Source organism: Vanessa atalanta, chromosome 7 (genome assembly GCF_905147765.1).
Source record: "Vanessa atalanta chromosome 7, ilVanAtal1.2, whole genome shotgun sequence".
Classification (NCBI taxonomy): Eukaryota; Metazoa; Arthropoda; class Insecta; order Lepidoptera; family Nymphalidae; genus Vanessa; species Vanessa atalanta.
Window position 1 is genome coordinate 12781834 of NC_061877.1, and position 20688 is coordinate 12802521.

General features: G+C 33.2%; 3 protein-coding genes across 12 annotated transcripts; 1 reads left to right on the forward strand and 2 right to left on the reverse strand.

Annotated features, from left to right (window-relative positions):
• Positions 1 to 1537: 1537 nt before the first annotated feature.
• LOC125065351 (3-hydroxyisobutyryl-CoA hydrolase, mitochondrial) lies at positions 1538 to 5726 on the reverse strand. Of its 2 annotated transcripts, none has more exons than XM_047672912.1 (4): positions 5478 to 5726; positions 4319 to 5128; positions 3606 to 3747; positions 1538 to 2803 (listed from the first exon to the last, which is right to left on the reverse strand). In XM_047672912.1, exons 2-4 carry the CDS (start codon positions 5126 to 5128, stop codon positions 2658 to 2660), a joined length of 1098 nt encoding a protein of 365 aa, XP_047528868.1. In that variant the 5' UTR covers positions 5478 to 5726; the 3' UTR covers positions 1538 to 2657. The 2 variants fall into 2 exon arrangements, with proteins under 2 accessions (XP_047528868.1, XP_047528867.1); XM_047672911.1 differs by having other exon boundaries at positions 5343 to 5726.
• A 765-nt stretch (positions 5727 to 6491) lies between these two features.
• LOC125065353 (peptide deformylase, mitochondrial-like) lies at positions 6492 to 7627 on the forward strand. Its single transcript, XM_047672913.1, has 3 exons — positions 6492 to 7052; positions 7130 to 7250; positions 7357 to 7627. The coding sequence occupies exons 1-3, from the start codon at positions 6717 to 6719 to the stop codon at positions 7548 to 7550; spliced, it is 651 nt and encodes a 216-aa protein (XP_047528869.1). The 5' UTR covers positions 6492 to 6716; the 3' UTR covers positions 7551 to 7627.
• Positions 7628 to 8027: 400 nt separating this feature from the next.
• On the reverse strand, positions 8028 to 20196 carry LOC125065350 (cytoplasmic dynein 1 intermediate chain). 9 transcript variants are annotated; one of them, XM_047672902.1, is made up of 16 exons: positions 19878 to 20196; positions 19067 to 19197; positions 18783 to 18973; positions 18162 to 18289; positions 16763 to 16795; positions 15445 to 15465; positions 14384 to 14431; positions 12414 to 12584; positions 11804 to 12215; positions 11604 to 11721; positions 11211 to 11442; positions 10702 to 10862; positions 10237 to 10377; positions 9981 to 10106; positions 9731 to 9888; positions 8028 to 9223 (listed from the first exon to the last, which is right to left on the reverse strand). In XM_047672902.1, exons 2-16 carry the CDS (start codon positions 19187 to 19189, stop codon positions 9220 to 9222), a joined length of 2067 nt encoding a protein of 688 aa, XP_047528858.1. In that variant the 5' UTR covers positions 19190 to 19197; positions 19878 to 20196; the 3' UTR covers positions 8028 to 9219. The 9 variants fall into 9 exon arrangements, with proteins under 9 accessions (XP_047528858.1, XP_047528859.1, XP_047528860.1 ...); XM_047672903.1 differs by lacking the exon at positions 15445 to 15465; XM_047672904.1 differs by lacking the exon at positions 16763 to 16795 and having other exon boundaries at positions 19878 to 20195.
• Between the last annotated feature and the right edge of the window lie 492 nt (positions 20197 to 20688).

Below are 20688 nucleotides of genomic sequence, written 5' to 3' on the forward strand. Positions count from 1 at the left end.
AAGGCAATCTTAAAAATTTATATTTTGTTTTTACTTTTTAGTGTTTTATTCCTCCTAAATACATTTGAACAAGGGCTATGCTATGATATGAAATGGATAGACAATGGATAGATGGAGAAACAAAATGCATAGACATTAGACAAACGATCGCAGCAATCGCAGGTCATTTAGTGTTAGCTATTGAAGTATATCTTCGAAGATCTTCATCAGATCTTACATTATAAACTAAAACCTTCGTAATTCGTGGTATTTTTTGTGAAAATCGCGAACAAACACATGGGTATATATTTTTTCACGCGTAGTTCGTATTGATAAGTACAATTAGGGGTTAAGGTCAGTGCTAAAGATAGGATATCTGCATCGATCTGAACTTGCAATTAAAGTTTACCATACTGCAAGTAAACAATTCGCAGTCTTACTACTTTCATCTAGATTAAAATTTGTATTAACTTTATTCTTTTTTTACGACCTGTCTCTGTAACCAATTGGAACTAAGCGTACTTACGACCCGCTAATTATAAGTAATATTATATTATCTATAATAAGCCACAGGTTCCTAATGTTTACAAAAGTCCACACACTTTACAACGTAGCCAGTTCGCATCTCGAGTTCCAGTGACAGTTATCTAGTAGAACAATTGGATCCCAACTGGTAAAGCGCGAGGATTCGCGCGCTTTTGCAAATAAATATGTTCGGCAACGTTGCGTGTTTATCGTTATATTAACGATATCTTTGTTTGATAATATCGTTCTGGTACTCGTAAAACATACAAAAGATAGAACGGTATGTCGGTTGAGGTACCTATAGCATTATAACGTTATGTTATCGTTATGATTTCCATTATGGACAACGTTTTAAGTCCCTTTAGTTAGTTAACAGGCTCATTATGTAATATTCTACTGTCAAGCAGTAATACTTCGTATTGTAGTGTTCCGGTTTGCACTTTGCACTAAGATGTTACGTCCCTTGAGCGCGTAGTGGCTGACAGTGGCTTACTCGCTCTTGTATTTGTATCACAACAATACTAAATATTAGTATTTGGCAGTAGAATATGTAATGAGTGTGGTATCTAGCCAGACGAGCTCCCAGTCTCCCACAAAGCAATTTTCAATAATTTGCCTCATTATATTACACCTTCAGTTTTTGGCTTGCGTTTAGACTTCAACCAAGAATTCGTGCATCGTACACTAACACAAAAAACACAAAAATATTATATATATATAAAAACATATTTACAAAAAAAAACTGTCTCATAAATACGTTAGCACTACATAATTTATGAGAGCTCAGCTGTTATGTCTGTAATACTAAGTATTCCAGTTATATTGTAGTGAGCTGTCATTATTCTATGTATTATTCATACAGTGACAATTAAGTCCACTTTCTTATACTGTCTCATTGTACCAATTAGCCGTATCAAGCAATTTATTTTAGCAATTTGAATTAATAAAATACTTATAACGTTACGTAACGTATACTTGAATGTTGTATGAGAAGGTAAAAATAAGAAATGTTTAGTTTATTTTAGTTGCCTGTTTTATTTTTGTTAAAACAATATGTACGAGTACATTATAAAGATACAAAAATAAATGCCCACATATGATTTGATATTTGTATAAAAACACAGCCAATGAAAAACATCTTCAAATTTCATAGCAATTTTTTTTATTAAAAACATGTAAAAATAGTTATAAATTCAATTTGTAGTAAATATTTATTGTTATGTTTCATATATAAACTTATTTTTAAGAATATTATTTATACAGTATGTCTATAAAAAAACAATATCAACTTAATACTATCATATAAGTAATAAGACACTTGAGATAGATATATAATTCAGTACATAATGTTACATTATTAAACTGATAAAGATCTTTATTTCGAGTTATTTCTCTTAAACTTTTAAGTATATAACGTACCCTGCATTACTGAAGATCCCAGCTGATTTTGACTTATAAGTATCCTTTATACAAGTTTAAACATTTATTTATAATAGCAAAAATTAAACCCCACATATTTAAATACAGTGCCGAGGAGATATCGTATATATCATGTTTACATTTTTAATAAACATGCAGGTTGTTTTTTAATAGTTTGATTTTTGACTTTCACTAGTATTTATAGATGGTACCTACTGCTTAAATGAAACAGCGCCGTAAGCAAAACAAAATTTTTCACCTTAATTAGTGGATTTTTTTTCTTCTAATCTAAGGACCACCCACAAAATATATCCAAAACCAAAGCCAGGAATTCATTTCGATGGAGGTTGAATGTTGAACCAGAAGAACAACATTATTTTAAAATTAGTTTCCGCCTGTGGCTTCGCTCGCGTTGTGGGGGAGAGGCCGTGGTCAGGTTTTAAGTTACACACACTCTTTTTTTTTCGAATAATGTAAAATTATATTTTTGTCGCACTTTTCTTCTTTATTTAGCGTTATGTACACATAATTGATAAATCCCCTAATTTTATTTTCATATATTTCATATATAGTTTCATAATCGATAACTTACTTCTTCTTAGTTTGCTAAAAACAATATAATAGTAATATCTGAAAGATCTAGATTTTTTTTTCATTATAGCACATCATTTTAAAATAGTAATTATCACTGACTTTATATATGGCAGGAGTATATTATGAACTATATCTATAGTTTAAAGTTTAGCATCAAAGAATTTGAGCTCTCTATCTTCTGGGAGCTTCTTAAAGTAGCTCTCAACATAATCATCATCCACTTCCGCTAAGGTCTTTGGCTTCCACTGGGGGTTGTTGTCCTTGTCGACAAGTAGAGCTCGGACTCCTATAAATAAATTATAAGATTTAAAATCATTAGTATTATATTCTTCACATTCAGAACATGAACATTTCACACTTGTCACATTTATTCATATATCATAATTGTCGAAATTAGATGCAGTTTAAGTGTGAAGCACAGCTAATTAAATTTTAATATAACTATTAAAATTCTTTTCGGAAACATACTAACCTTTCTGATATAAATAAATACATAATATACCTCATTATATATTAGTATAGGTATATTTAAAAAAATTATATATTATTAACATTTACTACAAATGTGTTTCTACATCTGTAGTAACTGTTAATAGCTACATGGTTTTATTCTCCAAATATATTGTGTACATAAACAGAATTTGATATGACCTTGTTTTTTATCTTTATCACATAAGAACGCTGAACAAACAAGAAAATTAATTTTTGTAACAAATTAAATAGCATTAACATATGATTGCTATTATATGATAATTATTTTTTTAAACAATATGCTTATTGAATATTTTTTTATGATTATGTATCTATTGCATGTAGTCAATATCATAATTTTTATGCTGAATATATACTGTATAAAATGAGAATTCACACAGACATAAATACGCATTAAAACTTTGGAAACCTTGTAATATGGGGCAAATCTGAGACACTCTGAGAGAGACTCTTTAAGATATTTGTGCCCATGAAATCAAGTCATCATAATATGGATTAAACAAAAGTCCATTTAGTACAATCAAACTCTTGGACCTTACTATATGAAGTTTTTCCAAAAAAATTATTTCCACATATTAGATTGAAAATATTTTTACCTTCTGGGAAGTCGTGGTTCTCAGTTGCTCGGCAAGCAAGGCGATACTCCATTTTAAGACATTGAGGCAGGTCCAACTGTGCCCCTCTTTGTAATGCTCTCATTGTAATTTTAAGTGAACCAGGGCACATTTGATGTAATGTCTGTAATATAGTACAATAACCACATGAAGTCTAAACTACAACTTATTTAAAATTAATTAAAAAAAAAATAAGATTTGAAGATTGGGTTCTTCCTGGCCCACTGTTTGAAAAAATTAAGAGTTCATGCTTTGACCACCACTGGTTTTCATGGGCTGAATTTATTTATAAGTTATATTTTGCTGAGTGGTAAAGGAGAAAATTTTAAGGAAATCTATGTGATCAATGAAAATCCACCATACTTCTGTGATGCTGCTTGTTGGACACTAAGTTCTAAACTTTCCTATCAAAAGTTCAGAAAGAAAAGCTCAACACTAACATTTACAGAGATATTTTAGTTTTCATCAATATTTTATTTTTATAATAGGTGATTATGGATTTGTTTAGAACTTCTAGTGATAGTTACAAATCCATAGGATAGGATCAGTAAGTAGTTCTATATATTTGTAATCCAAATTTAAATGTCAAACATTAACAAAGCTATCAACCAGAGGTGCATTTCAACTCACGCCTTTAATATTTTGACTACTAAAAGTTAAAGTTAATAGTTAAAAAAATTTAAAATATAACTGACCTTTATGGTCTTAACAGACCATTCATTTTGAACTTTTTCAAGTCTCTCAATGATCTCTTCGACAGTAGAAGCAGCAAAACAGTAGTTAATGTGTTTGATGTTCGGAGCTAGTGAAAACTCTTCAGGCGGTTCATTGAACTTGTTAAGTAAAGAATGTATTTCCATTTCACTGGTGCATCTTAGCAAAAGCTTTTCTAATTCATACAATCGTTTGCTAGATACAAAGTGAGTTGCTATACCTGCTTTTACAACGTCTTTGCCTTTTAACCTATCTCCAGTCAAACCCAGGTACAATCCTAAATTAACTTGCAGTCTTGGAAGGAAGTAAGAACCACCAACGTCCGGAAACAGTCCTATCTTAGTCTCAGGCATTGCAATCATCGTTTTCTCAGTAGCGACTCTATACCTCCCATGAACAGACATTCCAAGTCCACCGCCCATGGTGATTCCATTAATAATTGCTATGTATGGAATTTTATATTTCCCGATAAGATAATTTACATTATACTCAGTGTGGAAGAATTTTGGACCTTCTACCCTATCAATTGCTAGCTTCACGTCACCGCCAGCACAGAATGCTTTATCCCCAGCACCTTTAATTATTACTAAATTTTTACTGTTCTCCCATTCACGTAACTGTGGAAGTAACTTAGATACCATGGATGTGTTCAAGGAATTCAGAGCTTTTGGCCTATTTAAGGTAATAATACCTGCATTGTTAATTGTTTCAAATAAAACATCTGCTTCTTGACTCGACATAGTTCGTTTTATAAGAGATGCGGTTTGCGGTAATATTCTTAATTTAAACATCTGAAAAGAGGAAAGTGGAATAGCAAACTTATAATATGAAATACTTTAAGTTGTTAAAGGTTGTTTTTTTTTAAATATTCCACATAGGTAGCGCAAATATTGATATAATAACAAAGTTACCTACAAAACTAAGTTAAAGGCGAAAAAATTGAAACCCACAACACATTTTAAATGTTAGTCTCTGTAAATATGTGATTATATAATAATTACTTACTTTGAACTTAAGACTTGACTATATATTTAACAACAATTAATATTCATGAGTTGTACAACTTTAAAACTCAACAATAGAATAGTATTTGTCAATAAGCCAACAATTGAAAATGAAATAATCTTTTATATTATTTACCGTAGTAATTGATAATTTCAGTGATAAAAGGTATTACGAACAAGTACCAATTGGAACAAGAAATTAATAATTTTGTTATCTTATCTATCGTCTGTTGTTTTTTTTTTATACAGAAATTGACTAAAAATTTGAAGTTGAACGATCTTAATTTTCAATCAACTTTTTCAAGGTTGTCAGTTGCACTCTATAATAACAACAAAACGTTTAAGTAGTTTTTCCATTCTCTTTGATCACAAAAAGTTACAAAAATTAAAGTTTATCGTATGAATTAGATTACTAAACACAATATCAATATTTTTTTTATTACGCGGAAACTAACTTTAGAAGTCATTTACATATCTAAAAAAACATAATATATTTATTATCTGGTAATCTAGCTTTTAGTCAGTTTTAAAAGCACATATTCACATATTATTTTATATGAAAATTCACATAATTAATAACAAATTTCAATGATTAAAGTTAATTTATGGACCAATGCTAATTTTTATTATTAAAATGTTATAAAAGCTTAGATATCTATCCATGTTTTATGGATGTTTGTAACTCATTCAAGTCAAAATGGCTGAACGTATCTAAAAGAAATTTGGCACAGAGATAGATTTTAGTCCGAAACAGCACATAGCTTACTTTTTATCCCACAGGTGAAGCTTCAAGCTGTCGGCGGGAACTAGTATATGATAAATTATTCAAATGTATTTAGAACATCAATTACATTTAAGTTAAGTAGAGCATGATTAAATATACTAATTAATATTTGATAAATTATATTAGTATTTTTTTTTTAATTTTACAAAACTTTATCAAGGGGAATGAACCAGGCTAATTAGCATTAGCCAATAATTAAACAGAATTTGCTACCGGAACGTAACCGAAGCTGTGTTAGCAGCAACTATCAAGTAAAGGGACCGTTAGTAGTTTGAAACACAAAAATGGTGATAATGAAAAAAGTAACATACATAAAAATAAATAAAAAAGGGAAGCTCAAAATTTAAAGTGCCAGCATAACGTAATTTATTGTAATACCTAATTTAACTTTAAAAATACCAAAAACTAGGCTGTATGGTGTAATCTTTGCATTAAAGAAGGATCAGATAAGTTTAATAGATAATGTCATTCGTATTTTGACAATTCAGTTGTAAATATCGGAATTTTTATATTTATTTTCTATTATATCTCATAAGTGATGTTGTAATTTGTATACATCATATTTATAGTATTGTTACTTCCTATAATGAAATGGGTTTTTTAAGAAAAACAATAAATTGGTATGCCAAGTTAGCTCCCGGTTGGGGTCGTTCCTTACCTCCTTACGAACATGTTGTTCAAATCGGTGATCCGATATTACGTAAAGTCTCAGAACCAGTACCGGTAGACAAAATTAAAACTGATGAAATACAAAAAGTAATACAAAATTTAAAATATGTGCTCGATAAATATGGTAGTATAGGAATGGCTGCGCCCCAGATAGGAGTAAATTTAAGAATATTCGTTATGAGACTGACCGCGACGCAGATAGCGAAAATCCCCGCAGAAACGATAAAACTGAAGAATATGTCAGTAGTACCTCTTACTGTGAGTGAGTAGATAGTTAATTATTTATTATTTGAACAATAAATTAGATTAGAAGTTTAATTTTTGACTGCTTCTAGGTTTTCGTGAACCCTAAACTAAAAGTAGTCGATTATAATAAAATTATACACAGTGAAGGCTGTGAAAGTGTAAGATCATTTTCAGCAGATGTTGCAAGATATAATGAAGTCCAAGTTAAAGGTAAATAAATATTTTTATTAATGTAATATAAATATATCATAAATAGAAATTTTCTTTCTAATTTATAAAGCCATGGGCTAATAATGTCTGTTATCTAATTTTGTAGGATATAATGCAGATGGAGAAGAAATATTGCATGTGTTTAAAGGTTGGCCAGCAAGAATAGCCCAACACGAAATGGACCATTTAGATGGTAAACTATACACAGACATCATGGACAGGAAAAGCTTACACTGCATATGTTGGGACGAAGTCAATTTATCAAAAGGCAAGATTGTAATACCATTCTGCCCACAATAATTGTTAGTGTAAATGTTTATTGTTAGTAAATTATTAAAAAGATATGTATTCTCATTACAATATCTTGGCATCATCAATATACAAATATTTCATTACTTAACATTTAAATAGAATATTTGGAGTATTCTGTTTATACATTCTAAGGTGGATTAAATTCCCTCAACCCATTCACAAATGTGGGTGAGTGGACAAATGGAATAAGTTCGATATATACATTAAGATGATTCTTTAGACTCAATAAAATATGGTTCTTAATTAAATACCATGGAAGAACTACTGACATTTTGTGCTAAATTTGCAGGAGGATTGGCATGTATTAAATTTACCATTGCTTACTTCCCAACCCACATTAAAGTAGACAAGTAATGAATAATGAACTTGACTAAAAATTACGAAATTATGAGGACATTCAACATAATATAATAATCAAAAATTAATGTTTAAAGCAATGTTATTTATTCATATTTTTATTACAATGCATAGGTACTTATGAATAAAAGCTTAAACAACTTGTTAAAGAATAGTCTTTAATAAATATAATTTGTTTAATACTAAAGATAAAGAGTTATTCATGCAAAAGTAACAATAATTACATCTTTATACTATTCTAACAACTTTATTTAATAATTTCAATATTTTGCATAATTGTTGATACAAAGCTGCATTAAATAAAGACATTCAGATGAAGACATATTGTTGCCACTCAGTGTATTTTATAAAATATGTGAATAATATGTAAGTCATCATAGTAACCCATTTTCATTCTGATTTATTTACGGTATTCCATGTTGTGTGTTATGAATATTGTTTATTTCTAAATTGTCTATGGTTTTTTTTCAAATAGATAAAAGTATTTACTATAGATTATATAAATTTAGGTTCTGCCCAAAGGAGCCCACTGAGCACAGTCCAATATTAAGCGACATTTACAAACCAGCTTACATCATTTTTTATATTTATTCCATACTGAGTTGAGAGTTTTGTGCAGCAAGGTATTGACCTTGCTGCACAAAACTCTAACAGTAGAAAGATATGATGGTATTAAAAAAGTGGTATGCAACAGTCACAAGTAGCTGCAATTGGTGGCTCATTTATGAAGAACAATTTATTTACAAGAACTCTAAAATATTTTTTATTTAGGAATATCAAGTATGCAATTGGATCTAACACTAACAACAAAGTTATTACTGCAAATAAGGCAATAATTCAGGTTATAGTATAGTAGCCGTTATAATTTTCAACATTTGCTACATCTATGTTATTTAAACATTGATATAATTATTAGGAAACAAATCGCACACATTACATTTTATTGGAGTAAATATTTCTGATGTCTTTATATCAGTTACGAGTGCAACGAATATTGTGCTTATTTTTTTGTATAAATCATACTTTCTTGCTTATTTTTATTAACATCATTGTGCCGATAATATCGACGATAAATCCGCAGCGGAAAAACCGTGACCAGAATCTACAGGAGTCAACTTACTCTTCATAAACTCGACACCAGGAAACTTAGTGAACCAACTCATCATCCATACATTGGGTATGAAACATTTAAGAACTAATCGTAATCTCTATGCACCACAGTTTCCTTCAGTCATGACGTAAGCCCAGCCTTTCCATAAACCTACAATTTCCATCCGCAGCGAATATCCCAATGCATCAGTTATCTGTAAGAGATGGAAATCAAGAAATATTAAATACTATTATTGTAGTATTTTTTTTTTCATCCTAACAATAGTCAATCAAAGTAACAATTAACATTTTAAACGGTTAGGTTTTTAAAAATTTTAATATTTTAAAATAATTATTACCTACAAAGCAGGTAACCAAATAATATGGTAGATCGATTGAGAAGCAATCATCGTAAATATAATTCGATTTGTAATTGTTTTAAATGTATATTAGCATTAAAAGAATGGGAAACCAGATAGATTATAGACTAGCCAAAGTACTACATACTGTTCTCATTAACAATATAATTACTAAAAGAAATAACAATAAAATCTAAGATCAATAATATTTTAATCTAACCAGTCGCCAGTTTTCATAATAGATTAAGTTTTTATCTGTTTTGAAATTATCCTGATTAGACTGGATCTAAGATATAATGACGAGAAATTCGTCGGCGTGTTGATACGGCTGCGTGCAGATTTGAGTAAATCGCGTCGCGTCACCTGAGCGGGTTGCTGGCCATGGACGTGAGGCTGGTGAGCGAGGGCGGCCCGCTGGCGAGGCTGAGCCGGTCCGTCTCCTCGTCGGCCTGGTTGTTGCGCAGCTCCTGCAGCGTGTACACGAACTTGCTCCACTCGTCGTGGCGCGGCTGCGCTACGCTCTGCGAACCGCGAATGATGAAGTGAAAATACACATAAAAGTAATTACTATTAGCAAAATTGGTGAAATCTAAGAAAGGGCAAATGGGCTCACCTCTGCCAGCTCGTAGACCCATATCTTGCCGGCGTCGTCCCCGGCGGTGACGTGCTGGCCGCTCGGGCTCCACGAGACGCGGTTAAAGGCGGCTCCGCCCTCCGAAGTCACCGACGCGATCGGCACCTGCCACACGCGGTCCGTTACGTCGTAGCATAGGTATACATGTGATGCCATATACATACATTTTAAGGTACTACACGACAGACGTCAGTGGTCGTAGAAGTATGCGTGGTAATAATAGGCAAGCAAGCACCTCGGTGTCGCGGTTGAGGTTCCACAGGTCGAGGCGGCCGGCCGCGTCCACGGCGGCGAACAGCGCGGGGTGCGCGGGCGACCAGCGCACGTCGGCCACGTAGTCGCCGCTGTCCTCGAACGAGTACAGCGCCTTGTTCTCCTGCCGCGCGGAAAACTCACGGAATGCAGCTTATCGTTTACGCTGTACACTGCATTCTTAAATTGTATTATGACACCTATTATCGTGTAAAATCCTACTACTTCATTCGAAGTTACCATTATAATATTGCATCTTAAGTTCCGATCAATCAGAGTATCTATAGGATTGACCTCGAGTGGAGTCGAGGCGCCGTCTTAACTTTTTGGCGTAGGGGATATGTGACGAGAATTTGAAAAATACAAATGGCGGAATGCTGGCCGTGTGTGTGTGAATAATAGTATCGTCGAGTGGACGGACCGGTGTCGCGAACCCGACATCACGAACCTTGGTGCTCCAGAGCTTGACGCTCCAGTCGACGGAGGCGGACAGGTAGAGGTGCGCCAGGTCGAGCGCGGCGGGCGCGGCGTGGCACGACACGGCCGTCACGGCGCCCGCGTGCGCCTCCACGCTGTCCGACACGCCGGCGCGCTGCCCGTGCCGGCAGCCTGCCCACACGCGCCCGCGTTAACCATACCCTACAGCTGCGAGCCCCGGGGCCCTCCCATCGACACGAATCGACCGACACTTGTAGCTGTCGAGTCAATCTACCGTGAGTGCATCAGTTATTTATTGAATTTTTATTTCAAAACCTTCAAAATGTCGGTGTTTGAAAGATAAAGTAAGAGATCTTACATCACTAATGCGCTACCAACCCGGGTAGTGAGGCTGGCGCAGTTCCTGCAACCTGACTTATAGAATATATGACGAGTGGGTGGTACCTACCCAGACACGCTTGCGCAAAGCCTTACCACCGAGTCAAAGCCCTACTACTGAGTGGGAATTGGGCCGCTCACCGGTGTAGATGTTTCCGTCCTCGCTGCCCAGCACGAAGTTGTTGACGTCGGCGTGCGGGAAGTCCATGCACGTGACGGCCACGGCCTTGCTCTGGCGGTGTTGCAGCTCCAGCGTCTCCTGCGGCTGCGACAGCATGTCCAGCGACCACGAGCACATGCGACCGTCCGTCGACACCGAGATCAGGTTGTGAGCGTTCTGACTGCCTACCACGGATAGACAGTAGACTGGGTGCTGTATGAACAAACAAAAAAACAATTTGTAGAATTCTGAAAAATCTGTTTCATATATTTTACAATTACAAAAATCAGTATAATAACAATGATGGAATACTGAATGGTGAAGACCATTATAATTATTTATATTGGAGGAAAAACTATTCAGCGATCACTCACGGTGTGCGCGAGCGACGAGAGCGGCGTGCGCTGGATGGGCGTTCGCTTCTGCACGCGGTTGTCCCACAGCACGATCTGTCCCGAGTACGTGCCGCCCAGGATCAGATTCGGATGGAATCTACACGAGAGCCAAGCTTTAAACGACATTCAACCGAGAAGCAGAGAGAGCGAGAGAGCGAGAGGGGGAACGTGCCGCTGACCTCGCGAAGGTGGCGCTCATGACGGGCGACTGGCAGTGGAAGATGTCCTCGGGCGTGGTCTTCTTGAACTTGGTGTTCCACACGAGGCACACGCCGTCGGGGTCGTGCGGCGCGTCGTCGCTGTTGTGGTAGGAGGCCAGCATGAGCTCGGGGTGCGCGGCCGACCAGTCCACGCACGTGACGCAGCGGCCGCGCGACCAGCGCTCGTCGGCGAAGGTGCGCACGAGCGCCAGGCGCGCGTCGGAGCGGTCGTCCTGCGCGCTCTCGCCGTCGCCGCCGCCCGTGTAGTCCGTGTAGATGTCCACGCTCTCGGCCAGCGCGCGCTCGATCACGCGCCCCGCGCGGCTGATGAACTTCTGGAACTCCGCCGACAGCATTATCGTCTGCTTCTCGTCGTTGCTCAGCTCGCGCACTGCAACCGAGACTCTGCGTGAGCTACGATTTAACGCTTGTATCATCGATACCTCCTACGCATTGTCTTGTCGTCTTTTATCCCGTGCTCGATAGGTACCCGGCATGGGGCTTCAATGTGAACTACAATTACAGTTTGCTAGTTTAACGTATAAATAAAAAATTAAATTAGAAGTTATCTCAAGTGTCTCCTTCTCACCCTTCTTCTCCTTCTCCTCCTCCTTCTTCTCCTGCGGCGCGGCGGTGACGGCGGGCTGCACCTCCTTGACGGTGGGCAGTCCGTGGGGCAGGATACCCGGCGGGAGTTTTCCATGGAAGGCAGCTTCCTCGTCGTCACCTTGTCGAGCGCCGTCCCCGTCGAATGTAAGCACTGGACGGTGAATAAGAATGGCCCTTTGCGGCGGCCGGTGACGACTACGTGGCTACGACTGACTTTAGTTCTCTCTTTTATAATGTATTGACTATAACTTTTTGAAAAATAACTATTTTTTTTTTTTAATTTTAACTCTCATGATAAAAAGTCAGTCGTACTCTTTCTTTAATTCCATGAAGTCATTTTTTATCAATATGTATTAAGTTAAGGAGTTATGCACTGAACGTTACGACAAAAAAGAAATATCATCAATAGTATAAAACGACTTCATAAAAAAATTACGTGACTCGTGTATGAAAGGAAGTACGTGTAAATTGCAACTACCTATTGAACTACTAGCGAAAAGGGTTAAGATGGACTACGCTTAGTGTATGAGAAATTAAAATATGTAAGAATAAAAAAATCGTTAAAATCATTAAAAGAATAATAGAAAAGAAATATAAATTATAAAAAAAAATGGATTTGGAGATATTTTTTTTTATATCTTACACATTTTATTAGCTTTAACTTAAGCAATAATGAACCTCACGAAGTAGATGATTCAATGAAATACTACTCTGGAACTTCCTATCGCGATAAAAGATATTCATTAGTGTCCCATTGATAATATGAATGCAATAAATCAAGCCATAAACAATTTATGTATTTTTTTTTTTGACTAGTAGTAAACATCTACTTATATACGTCTTACTTTTTTATACTTATGATTATTAAATATATATTTTTTGGTGTGTAAACGTAAAACTATTATGATATTATGAATGGCTAGATTTATTTATCTTTAGCTTTTAATTAGTGCAAGCATGTTTCATTGCGGTTCGCCAAAGACATTGTGCATGTATTTTCATAAAATATATTTCAAACGTGACGTGAAATAAAAGAATATTAATGCTCTATAGTTACAGTAAATAAATTATATAGTTTTTTATAAATTTTTAGTTGCTTGCATTAATTTTTGGCATTCTTAGTCTATGGCAGTTGCAAACATAAATATTTACTGTATCTATTTACTTATTGCAAGTTCCTCTTATATATTCTTTAAAACAAATGCTTTGAATTATAAACGTTCGTGATTCGATAAAAAAAAAACCCGAATCAAATGCAGCTACAAGGCAAACACACTTACAGTAAGCTTTAAAACGTGAGTGACAGAAAGCTCTAAATAAAATCACGTTATGCAAAATATTCAAACTTCCCGAGCTCTCCACTAGAGAGATGAATTTTATAAAATATATACGAAAATAAATGATATGATGACTCGTGGTCATGCATACAAAATTTTCTGTCACATGCATATTATTTTATTTTTTTTATTGACAAAAGAAACAAGGCCGACATTTATATTTAGCATATCTTACAGTAGATAAAAAATATTTTCATAAAATAATAATTATAAAAAAAACTACAGACAGATTATAATATCGAAATTGTACTATAATGTTAACCCATACAGATCGATTAAGCGTGATCTGCTAATTGTCGCTAAAGTACAAAATGAAAACAAAAAATAATATAAACATACTTTTGTTTACATATTGTATATTGTAATAATTGCATTCAATTTACCGAGAAATATATACGTATAAAAAAAATAAAAATCTGTATGGGTCAACAATACGATTCGATCGTTAAGAATGTGCTATGTTAAATGTTTTGTTAGCATACTATATTGATAGATAGCGTTACATATATGAAATATATAAATAAGGAACAAACATGCTAAGTGACAGTGGCACAGGCTTCTACCAAGGGCAAGTTTAGTTCAATGATTCTTATGATCCAGATTTGAAACCTACCTGTGAACTCGTCCTCCCACTCTAAACCCGGGTTTAGATTGTACTCGTCTTGAAAAGGGGAGGAAACAAAAAAAACAATGTCAGTATTTATCGACCATTATAAATTATAAATTAAACTTTATACACATATTAGCGATTTGTGTCTGATATTATACATAATGAAACGCGACAACATTTGATTTAACTGTAAAACTGTCTTCGGGGAATTCATGTTTTTTTTTTAAATTAAAAATGGACATGGCGCTACAAACGCTGATGACATTTTATTAAAAACATTAGAAAAAATCTTAACACAAAAAAAATATTTAGCTTATAAAAAACGTCCATTAATTTTCTTTTTAAATATTGGTGATTTATTAACATTTAAATATTTAGTGCTAGTTAGTGGACTATAAAATGATTGCAAATTGGTTTTAAAGTATTTGTAATTTTGTTTGTAGGACTAGGTCCAATTCAAAGTATTAGTCAAAATTTCCAGTCCTAGAGTTAAATTAAATGAGTCGTTTGTGTTAAGACCTGTGCAGTGTTTGTTAGTGGAATCGAAAGGTTAAGTGGGCGTGAGATGATATGGCGATCCCCATACCACCACCATAATCGATACACATATTACATTTATAGATCATTATATTTCTGAACTAATAAATATTTGCGGCCTCTTTAGTGGTTTTTTTGACCACGTGGAGAACTCTGGAAGGCCACATTATTTTTATATTTTTTTAATCATATAATTTTTGGTAATGGAATGTACCACATCATACGGCGATGCATTAGTCCCGAGCGTTGCTTGACCACTATACGTAGATTATGTACCAGATTTCTAGATAGATATAACAATTGAAAGCTGAATACTAATTCTGGCTCAACATATCGAGTAATCTGGCTCAACCGTATCTATGAAATGTTAGTGAAAAATTCTAGAAGCGTGAAAGAGGATACTCTATATATACAGAATAATAGATGTCCTACCGACAGTACAACCGACACCATGTTATTTAACCGACATAACAGAGAGGTAATGTTAGGAGAATGATAGGAAGCGATCAGGGGGAATAATGACTTACCGTAGTAGTCAGTTGCGTGCGCTATATAAGGACAAAAAATGAAAATATTCCGTCAGTTTAAATATACACACTCTATATAAATTATATATTATAATGGATAATATTGTTTTTCACATATTGTATAGATATATTATATTGGAACTTGATTCGTTACTACTAATTTATTCATGGTTCTTAATTTTTAAATGTTAGTTTAAATTATACCATCAAAACTGAATAAAGTTCCACGATATTCGTTTAATATGTACGCGTTTCCGCCAACCCGCATTGGAGCAGCGTGGTGGAATATGCTCCAAACCTTCTCCTCAAAGGGAGAGGAGGCCTTTATCCCAGCAGTGGGACAATTACGGGCTGCTTATGATATTCGTTTATCAGTTTTTTTTTTTTTCATATTGATACTGGGAATTTATTTATAATTAAACAATAAAATGATATACAAAGTGCTTTTTTCAATTAATATTGTTATAAAAGCATGCGTTTGTTGGTCCAGTACAAAAAATGTCATGCGATTTATTTTTTTAAACATTTAATTATAAGGGGTCATCCATAAATACACGCCGCGAAATTTACACACTTATTCAATACTCTGTATCCATCATCACGCTTCGCCATTTTCCTTAACGCCTTTATTTAATTTTCCACTAAATTTTCACAAATTTTAATACATCGAGCCCAGATTATAAAAAAAAAGCAGATAAAAAATATCAGTATAGGTCTTCGCTCCTTTCATTTCTTTTTTTGCGCGCCTATTTATGGATGGCCCCCAAACATGGACTCCCAGAGATTATCACTTTCATGCATTAAATGTGGATCGAATTAAATCAATTGTAACAAACAAACACATAATGTGTAATCATCAATGACCGTTAAATTGTATATGTATTAAAAATAACTTTTTTTTAAAACACATTATAAGTAGGCAGTCAATGGCCATTCATGATTATTCCTTATTAAAAAAATATTGATGAGTAAAAGGAACAGGGCTTGATGTAACGAAATAAATTTTATTTTTTTTCTAACTATTTTATTTATATAAATGAATTTCAATAATATTCGTTATTAACTTTCAATAATCTACCATAGACAAAAAATATGCGTACGTTAAGAGAAGAGGAAGTATCGAAATTAATTAACTCTGTAGTATTGACAAAATCGTTTTGAAATCATAATGATAACTATATCGTCATAAATTTCATATAGCATAGACTTATAAAAAATAAATTTTCTTACTTTTTGCTTTTGAAGTATCAATTTCTATATATGTAGTATTGTATAACGTTACCAAGCCCCGCGTTAATGTTAATAAAGTCGTAATTACCTTTCCGTGGCCGCCACCAGTCCTCCATGTATCCTGCAAGCGGTGATGCATTGGAAGAGCAGCCTTTTTTATGGTAGCACAAACACAAACATTGCACCTAACTCATACAGTATTTACTTTTGCTTCTTTATTATTAATAAATTATTATATTTACGATTGTAATTTTTTTGAACGACGCAATTTTTGAACGATCAACAAAATTTTACCTTAACCAAACCTTTTTTTTATATATTGTGATTTTATTTTTAATTAAATGGCAAGGATAAAAAATTGAATTAAGAATTATAAAAAAAAAAAAAACAAACTTACCCTTAAGTAAGTTTATATGCGCCTTTCAGGCTTGTCCTTTTTCATGTTAACATTTATATTGCTGTTTTTTTTAAATAGGTATTTGACTGCATTAATAAATATCAATAATTTAAAATAAAAGGTATACAAACATTTTAAGGACGTTTTTTTCCAAATTCAAAATGATTACTTAAATATCATATCACAGTAACATAAATGATTGACCTACAATAAAAAAAAAAAGAAACAGTTGGCGCTTCCAGAACATACATTAAGCCAAAGAAAACAAAATTTTGCGTGAAAGTTCGTAGTCCGAATTTATAACTAATCATGAAGTACTAATAACAAGTTGAAATATTGCAACTTACTTCTATTCTAATAATTCTCTAGTCACTATCGTTAGGTATGTGTATATGTATGCGTTAACTGTTACTAATGCGAAATAATAAATCTATTTATTACGAAATAAATTCAGACTACCGTCAAGGCTAGAACAAAAAGTACGCGTGAAAAGTAAATACTGTTCTTGTAACTAAAGATGTCGTTGGTTAACACAAAAATGGTTTCATTTGCAAATATACATATGAGGGAGACATATTCCACAGATTATGAAATAACTAAAGCTAAGGTACATGTATACAATTATTATGCCATGGAACAACTAAAAAAAATAACGCGTCATTGATGAATTTAAACTATTTTTTTTTAGTGTTAGTCACAGTAATCCAATATTTGCAAATGACCTTGTTAAAACCATCACCCAGACATCACAGTTAAATTCATTAATATATTAATATTTTATGATACAAACACTCAAATAATTCTAAAATAAATATTATTTGAGAATTTGGTAAAAAAAATAATTTGAATTTTGAATCATTAAATAAAAATAAATAAGGTATCTGAATTGCATATTTAAAACCAAAATAATATTTAAAGTTAACAAATACAATTCAGTATTATTTCATCATCATTTCAAAATTACTTATTTGAAATATTTAGAACAATTAAAAAAAAATTAAATCATTGTTATTATTATTATTATTATAAAAATTGTTAATAATAAAAACCAAAACAGTAAGGAAAGGGAAATAAAAATTGAATGACTTACCATCACGCAACTCTGTAACGCCTGAGGCGGTGGTCTGCGTTTGCTTCGCATATGTGACATTTTCTTTCGGAGGAATGTCTGTTGATTGTACAGAGACAACTTGCAACTGTGGTGGCTTCTTTAAACCTCTAAAAACATACATTTGAACTCAAAATAATTTCATAGTGAACTATCACTATATTCAAACCATTTATTATAGTTAAATATAATTAAAGATGATTTGTGAGAATAATTAATTCATAAAATTAGTAGGTAAAAATGATCATTCAAAAACAATCAGCTTCATTGTCTCAAATCAAACCAAATTCATTTTTTCAATATAGAAGCAGGCCACTTAGTTATTAGTTATCAAATTAAACACTACCATCAGTTCTGAAATGAAAATAGCTTGACTTGGTGTAAGAAAATTGGTGGGTTTTTATATCACATAGGAACTAGGTAGGTGTGTTGTCTATCATGAACTCACAAACAAATTATGTAATATTTTTATACGCAAGTGTTCTTTTACAGTTGTATGTTTGGCAACAGGGGCACTGAGTGCTTTCTTGGATTGTTGTAAAACCATATACATTGCCATGAAATTTATTACAAGCTGAAAGGAAGAAAGAAGACTATAAATACCCATGTGGAGGTAGGCTAGATTTGTCTGTGTGTGGAAGGCTGGCATCTGGTGATGCAGTCTGTGGTGGAGTAAGAGACGTCATTGACGACAAAGATGAGAGTACATCTTTGACTGGTGCTACTCCCAGCGATGATAACATCTCATCCAGATCTCGGCGACTGTCCAGGCTTGATGCCGTTGATGCACGTTGCTGAAGAATGTATAAGCACATTTTAAGCATTGGATAATAGAATAATAAATATTGTTATCAAATATTCATATTACAAGAAATTGTAATTATTACCAAAGCTTCTTCAGCATCTTTTTGTTCCTTTTCTCTGCGGCGACGGTCTTTCTCTTCACGAAGAGCTTGAAGCTTAGCCTTTTTACGCTCCAACTCTGCTTTACGGTCCGACATACTGGACATTGTTGATTCTATTAAATAACACAAAAAGTATTAATAATTTTGTGAAGTTATAATAAGTACTTTACTTTAATTTCCAAGAATTGATTTTGAAATATTTTTTACAACACATCTGTGTGAATAGCATATTAGATAGATTATGTAAATGTTATAATAAAATCAATAAAGTGGAACTGAAGTGAAATTTAAAATAGACAATGTCAAGTTTGGTATTAAAATTACTTCAAGTTACTAAGATCTTAGCTTAATATCTTATTCTTGGTTGCTATTGTTTTACATAAAAAGTGATTGTTTAATCAAAGTGTGATTATTAAAGTATTGTTACAGTTAAATACATTATTTGGTTTATCCATTTAGTGTTGACTAAATCGAAGGGCCTTTTATCATGTAACACCATATCTTTTTAAAATGCACTTAAGGATTTTTATTAGATTTTTTAACAATTCAATTCATACATTTTGTTAGAACTAACTTACACACTTTATTAAGTATCGTTTTTCGTGATTAATCCGTATCGAATATGTTTTTATTAAGCAATTCGGGATCAAATAGATACCACTTGTTGCTCTAAGTTGAAAGTTCGATGCGGCGAGTAACTATTGATTTTTCAAGCGGGTTGACACTTATACAACTTGACAAACTCTGAGATCATTTGAATAATTATGACTCATAATAATCACAACAAACTTACCTTATAGGTGTAAACGAAACTGAAGCTTTAATACATGTTTAAACGTAAACACGGTAAAATAAATGCCGTATGAACGTGGCAGAAGAAAATATTGATTTAATGCAGGTAACGGGAAAGTTGGGAACTGCAGTAAGACATATATGGTAATAGGTGTAACCTTAAGGGACTTAACACTTTTTAGTAATAGACTCTTTGTCACAAACTTTAATTCACTTTATTTTAACTATGGAGAGATTTTATAATAGTTTATAGAAATTTACTTGTACCAGACAAGTCTGAAATCTGAATGATGTACAGAAGAAATAATTTTGAAAATGTTGCCACTTGCCAGGCCAGATACTAATTAGGATAAATTGAGTTTAAGCAACTAAAGTTTAATAACTACACACATAAATTCTATCTCATCGGTATTTATTTAATTGAGTTAAAGTTTTGTTATTAAATAATATAAATTGATACACACAGTAAATGACAAAAAGAAGTTTAACATTATTTTTATTATACTAATTTTTATTCTTAATGTCAGTGAAACTCGCATGTTCTATATTAATAGCAAGCTAAATTTTTATATTTTAATATATAATATATAAATTCGGGATTATACATATTTTGTATTTTTATGCACTGGTTTTTTACTTTAACTTAGCAATTTTACTAATTATATTTCTGAACGGAAATAAGTACGTTTTATATTACGATATTCGCACTGTTAATAGTTTTATTGGTCACATAAGGAACTCATTTATTTTAGCCAATAGAATCAATTTGAAGTTAACAGTGCTGTCCGTTTTGTTTTCAACTTTAATTGTTA

Excerpts from the sequence above, each read along its gene's own strand:
- LOC125065353 (XM_047672913.1), top strand. The coding sequence starts at position 6,717 with ATGGGTTTTTTAAGAAAAACAATAAATTGGTATGCCAAGTTAGCTCCC. Across the intron at positions 7,053-7,129 it reads TGTCAGTAGTACCTCTTACT|GTTTTCGTGAACCCTAAACT; the intron begins GTGAGTGAGTAG and ends GACTGCTTCTAG. Across the intron at positions 7,251-7,356 it reads TAATGAAGTCCAAGTTAAAG|GATATAATGCAGATGGAGAA; the intron begins GTAAATAAATAT and ends CTAATTTTGTAG.
- LOC125065351 (XM_047672912.1), bottom strand. The coding sequence starts at position 5,128 with ATGTTTAAATTAAGAATATTACCGCAAACCGCATCTCTTATAAAACGA. Across the intron at positions 3,748-4,318 it reads GGTCTGTTAAGACCATAAAG|ACATTACATCAAATGTGCCC; the intron begins GTCAGTTATATT and ends ACTATATTACAG. Across the intron at positions 2,804-3,605 it reads GAACCACGACTTCCCAGAAG|GAGTCCGAGCTCTACTTGTC; the intron begins GTAAAAATATTT and ends ATTTATTTATAG.
- LOC125065350 (XM_047672902.1), bottom strand. The coding sequence starts at position 19,189 with ATGTCCAGTATGTCGGACCGTAAAGCAGAGTTGGAGCGTAAAAAGGCT. Across the intron at positions 11,722-11,803 it reads ATGAGCGCCACCTTCGCGAG|ATTCCATCCGAATCTGATCC; the intron begins GTCAGCGGCACG and ends GCTCTCGTGTAG. Across the intron at positions 9,889-9,980 it reads GGGTCTACGAGCTGGCAGAG|AGCGTAGCGCAGCCGCGCCA; the intron begins GTGAGCCCATTT and ends CGCGGTTCGCAG.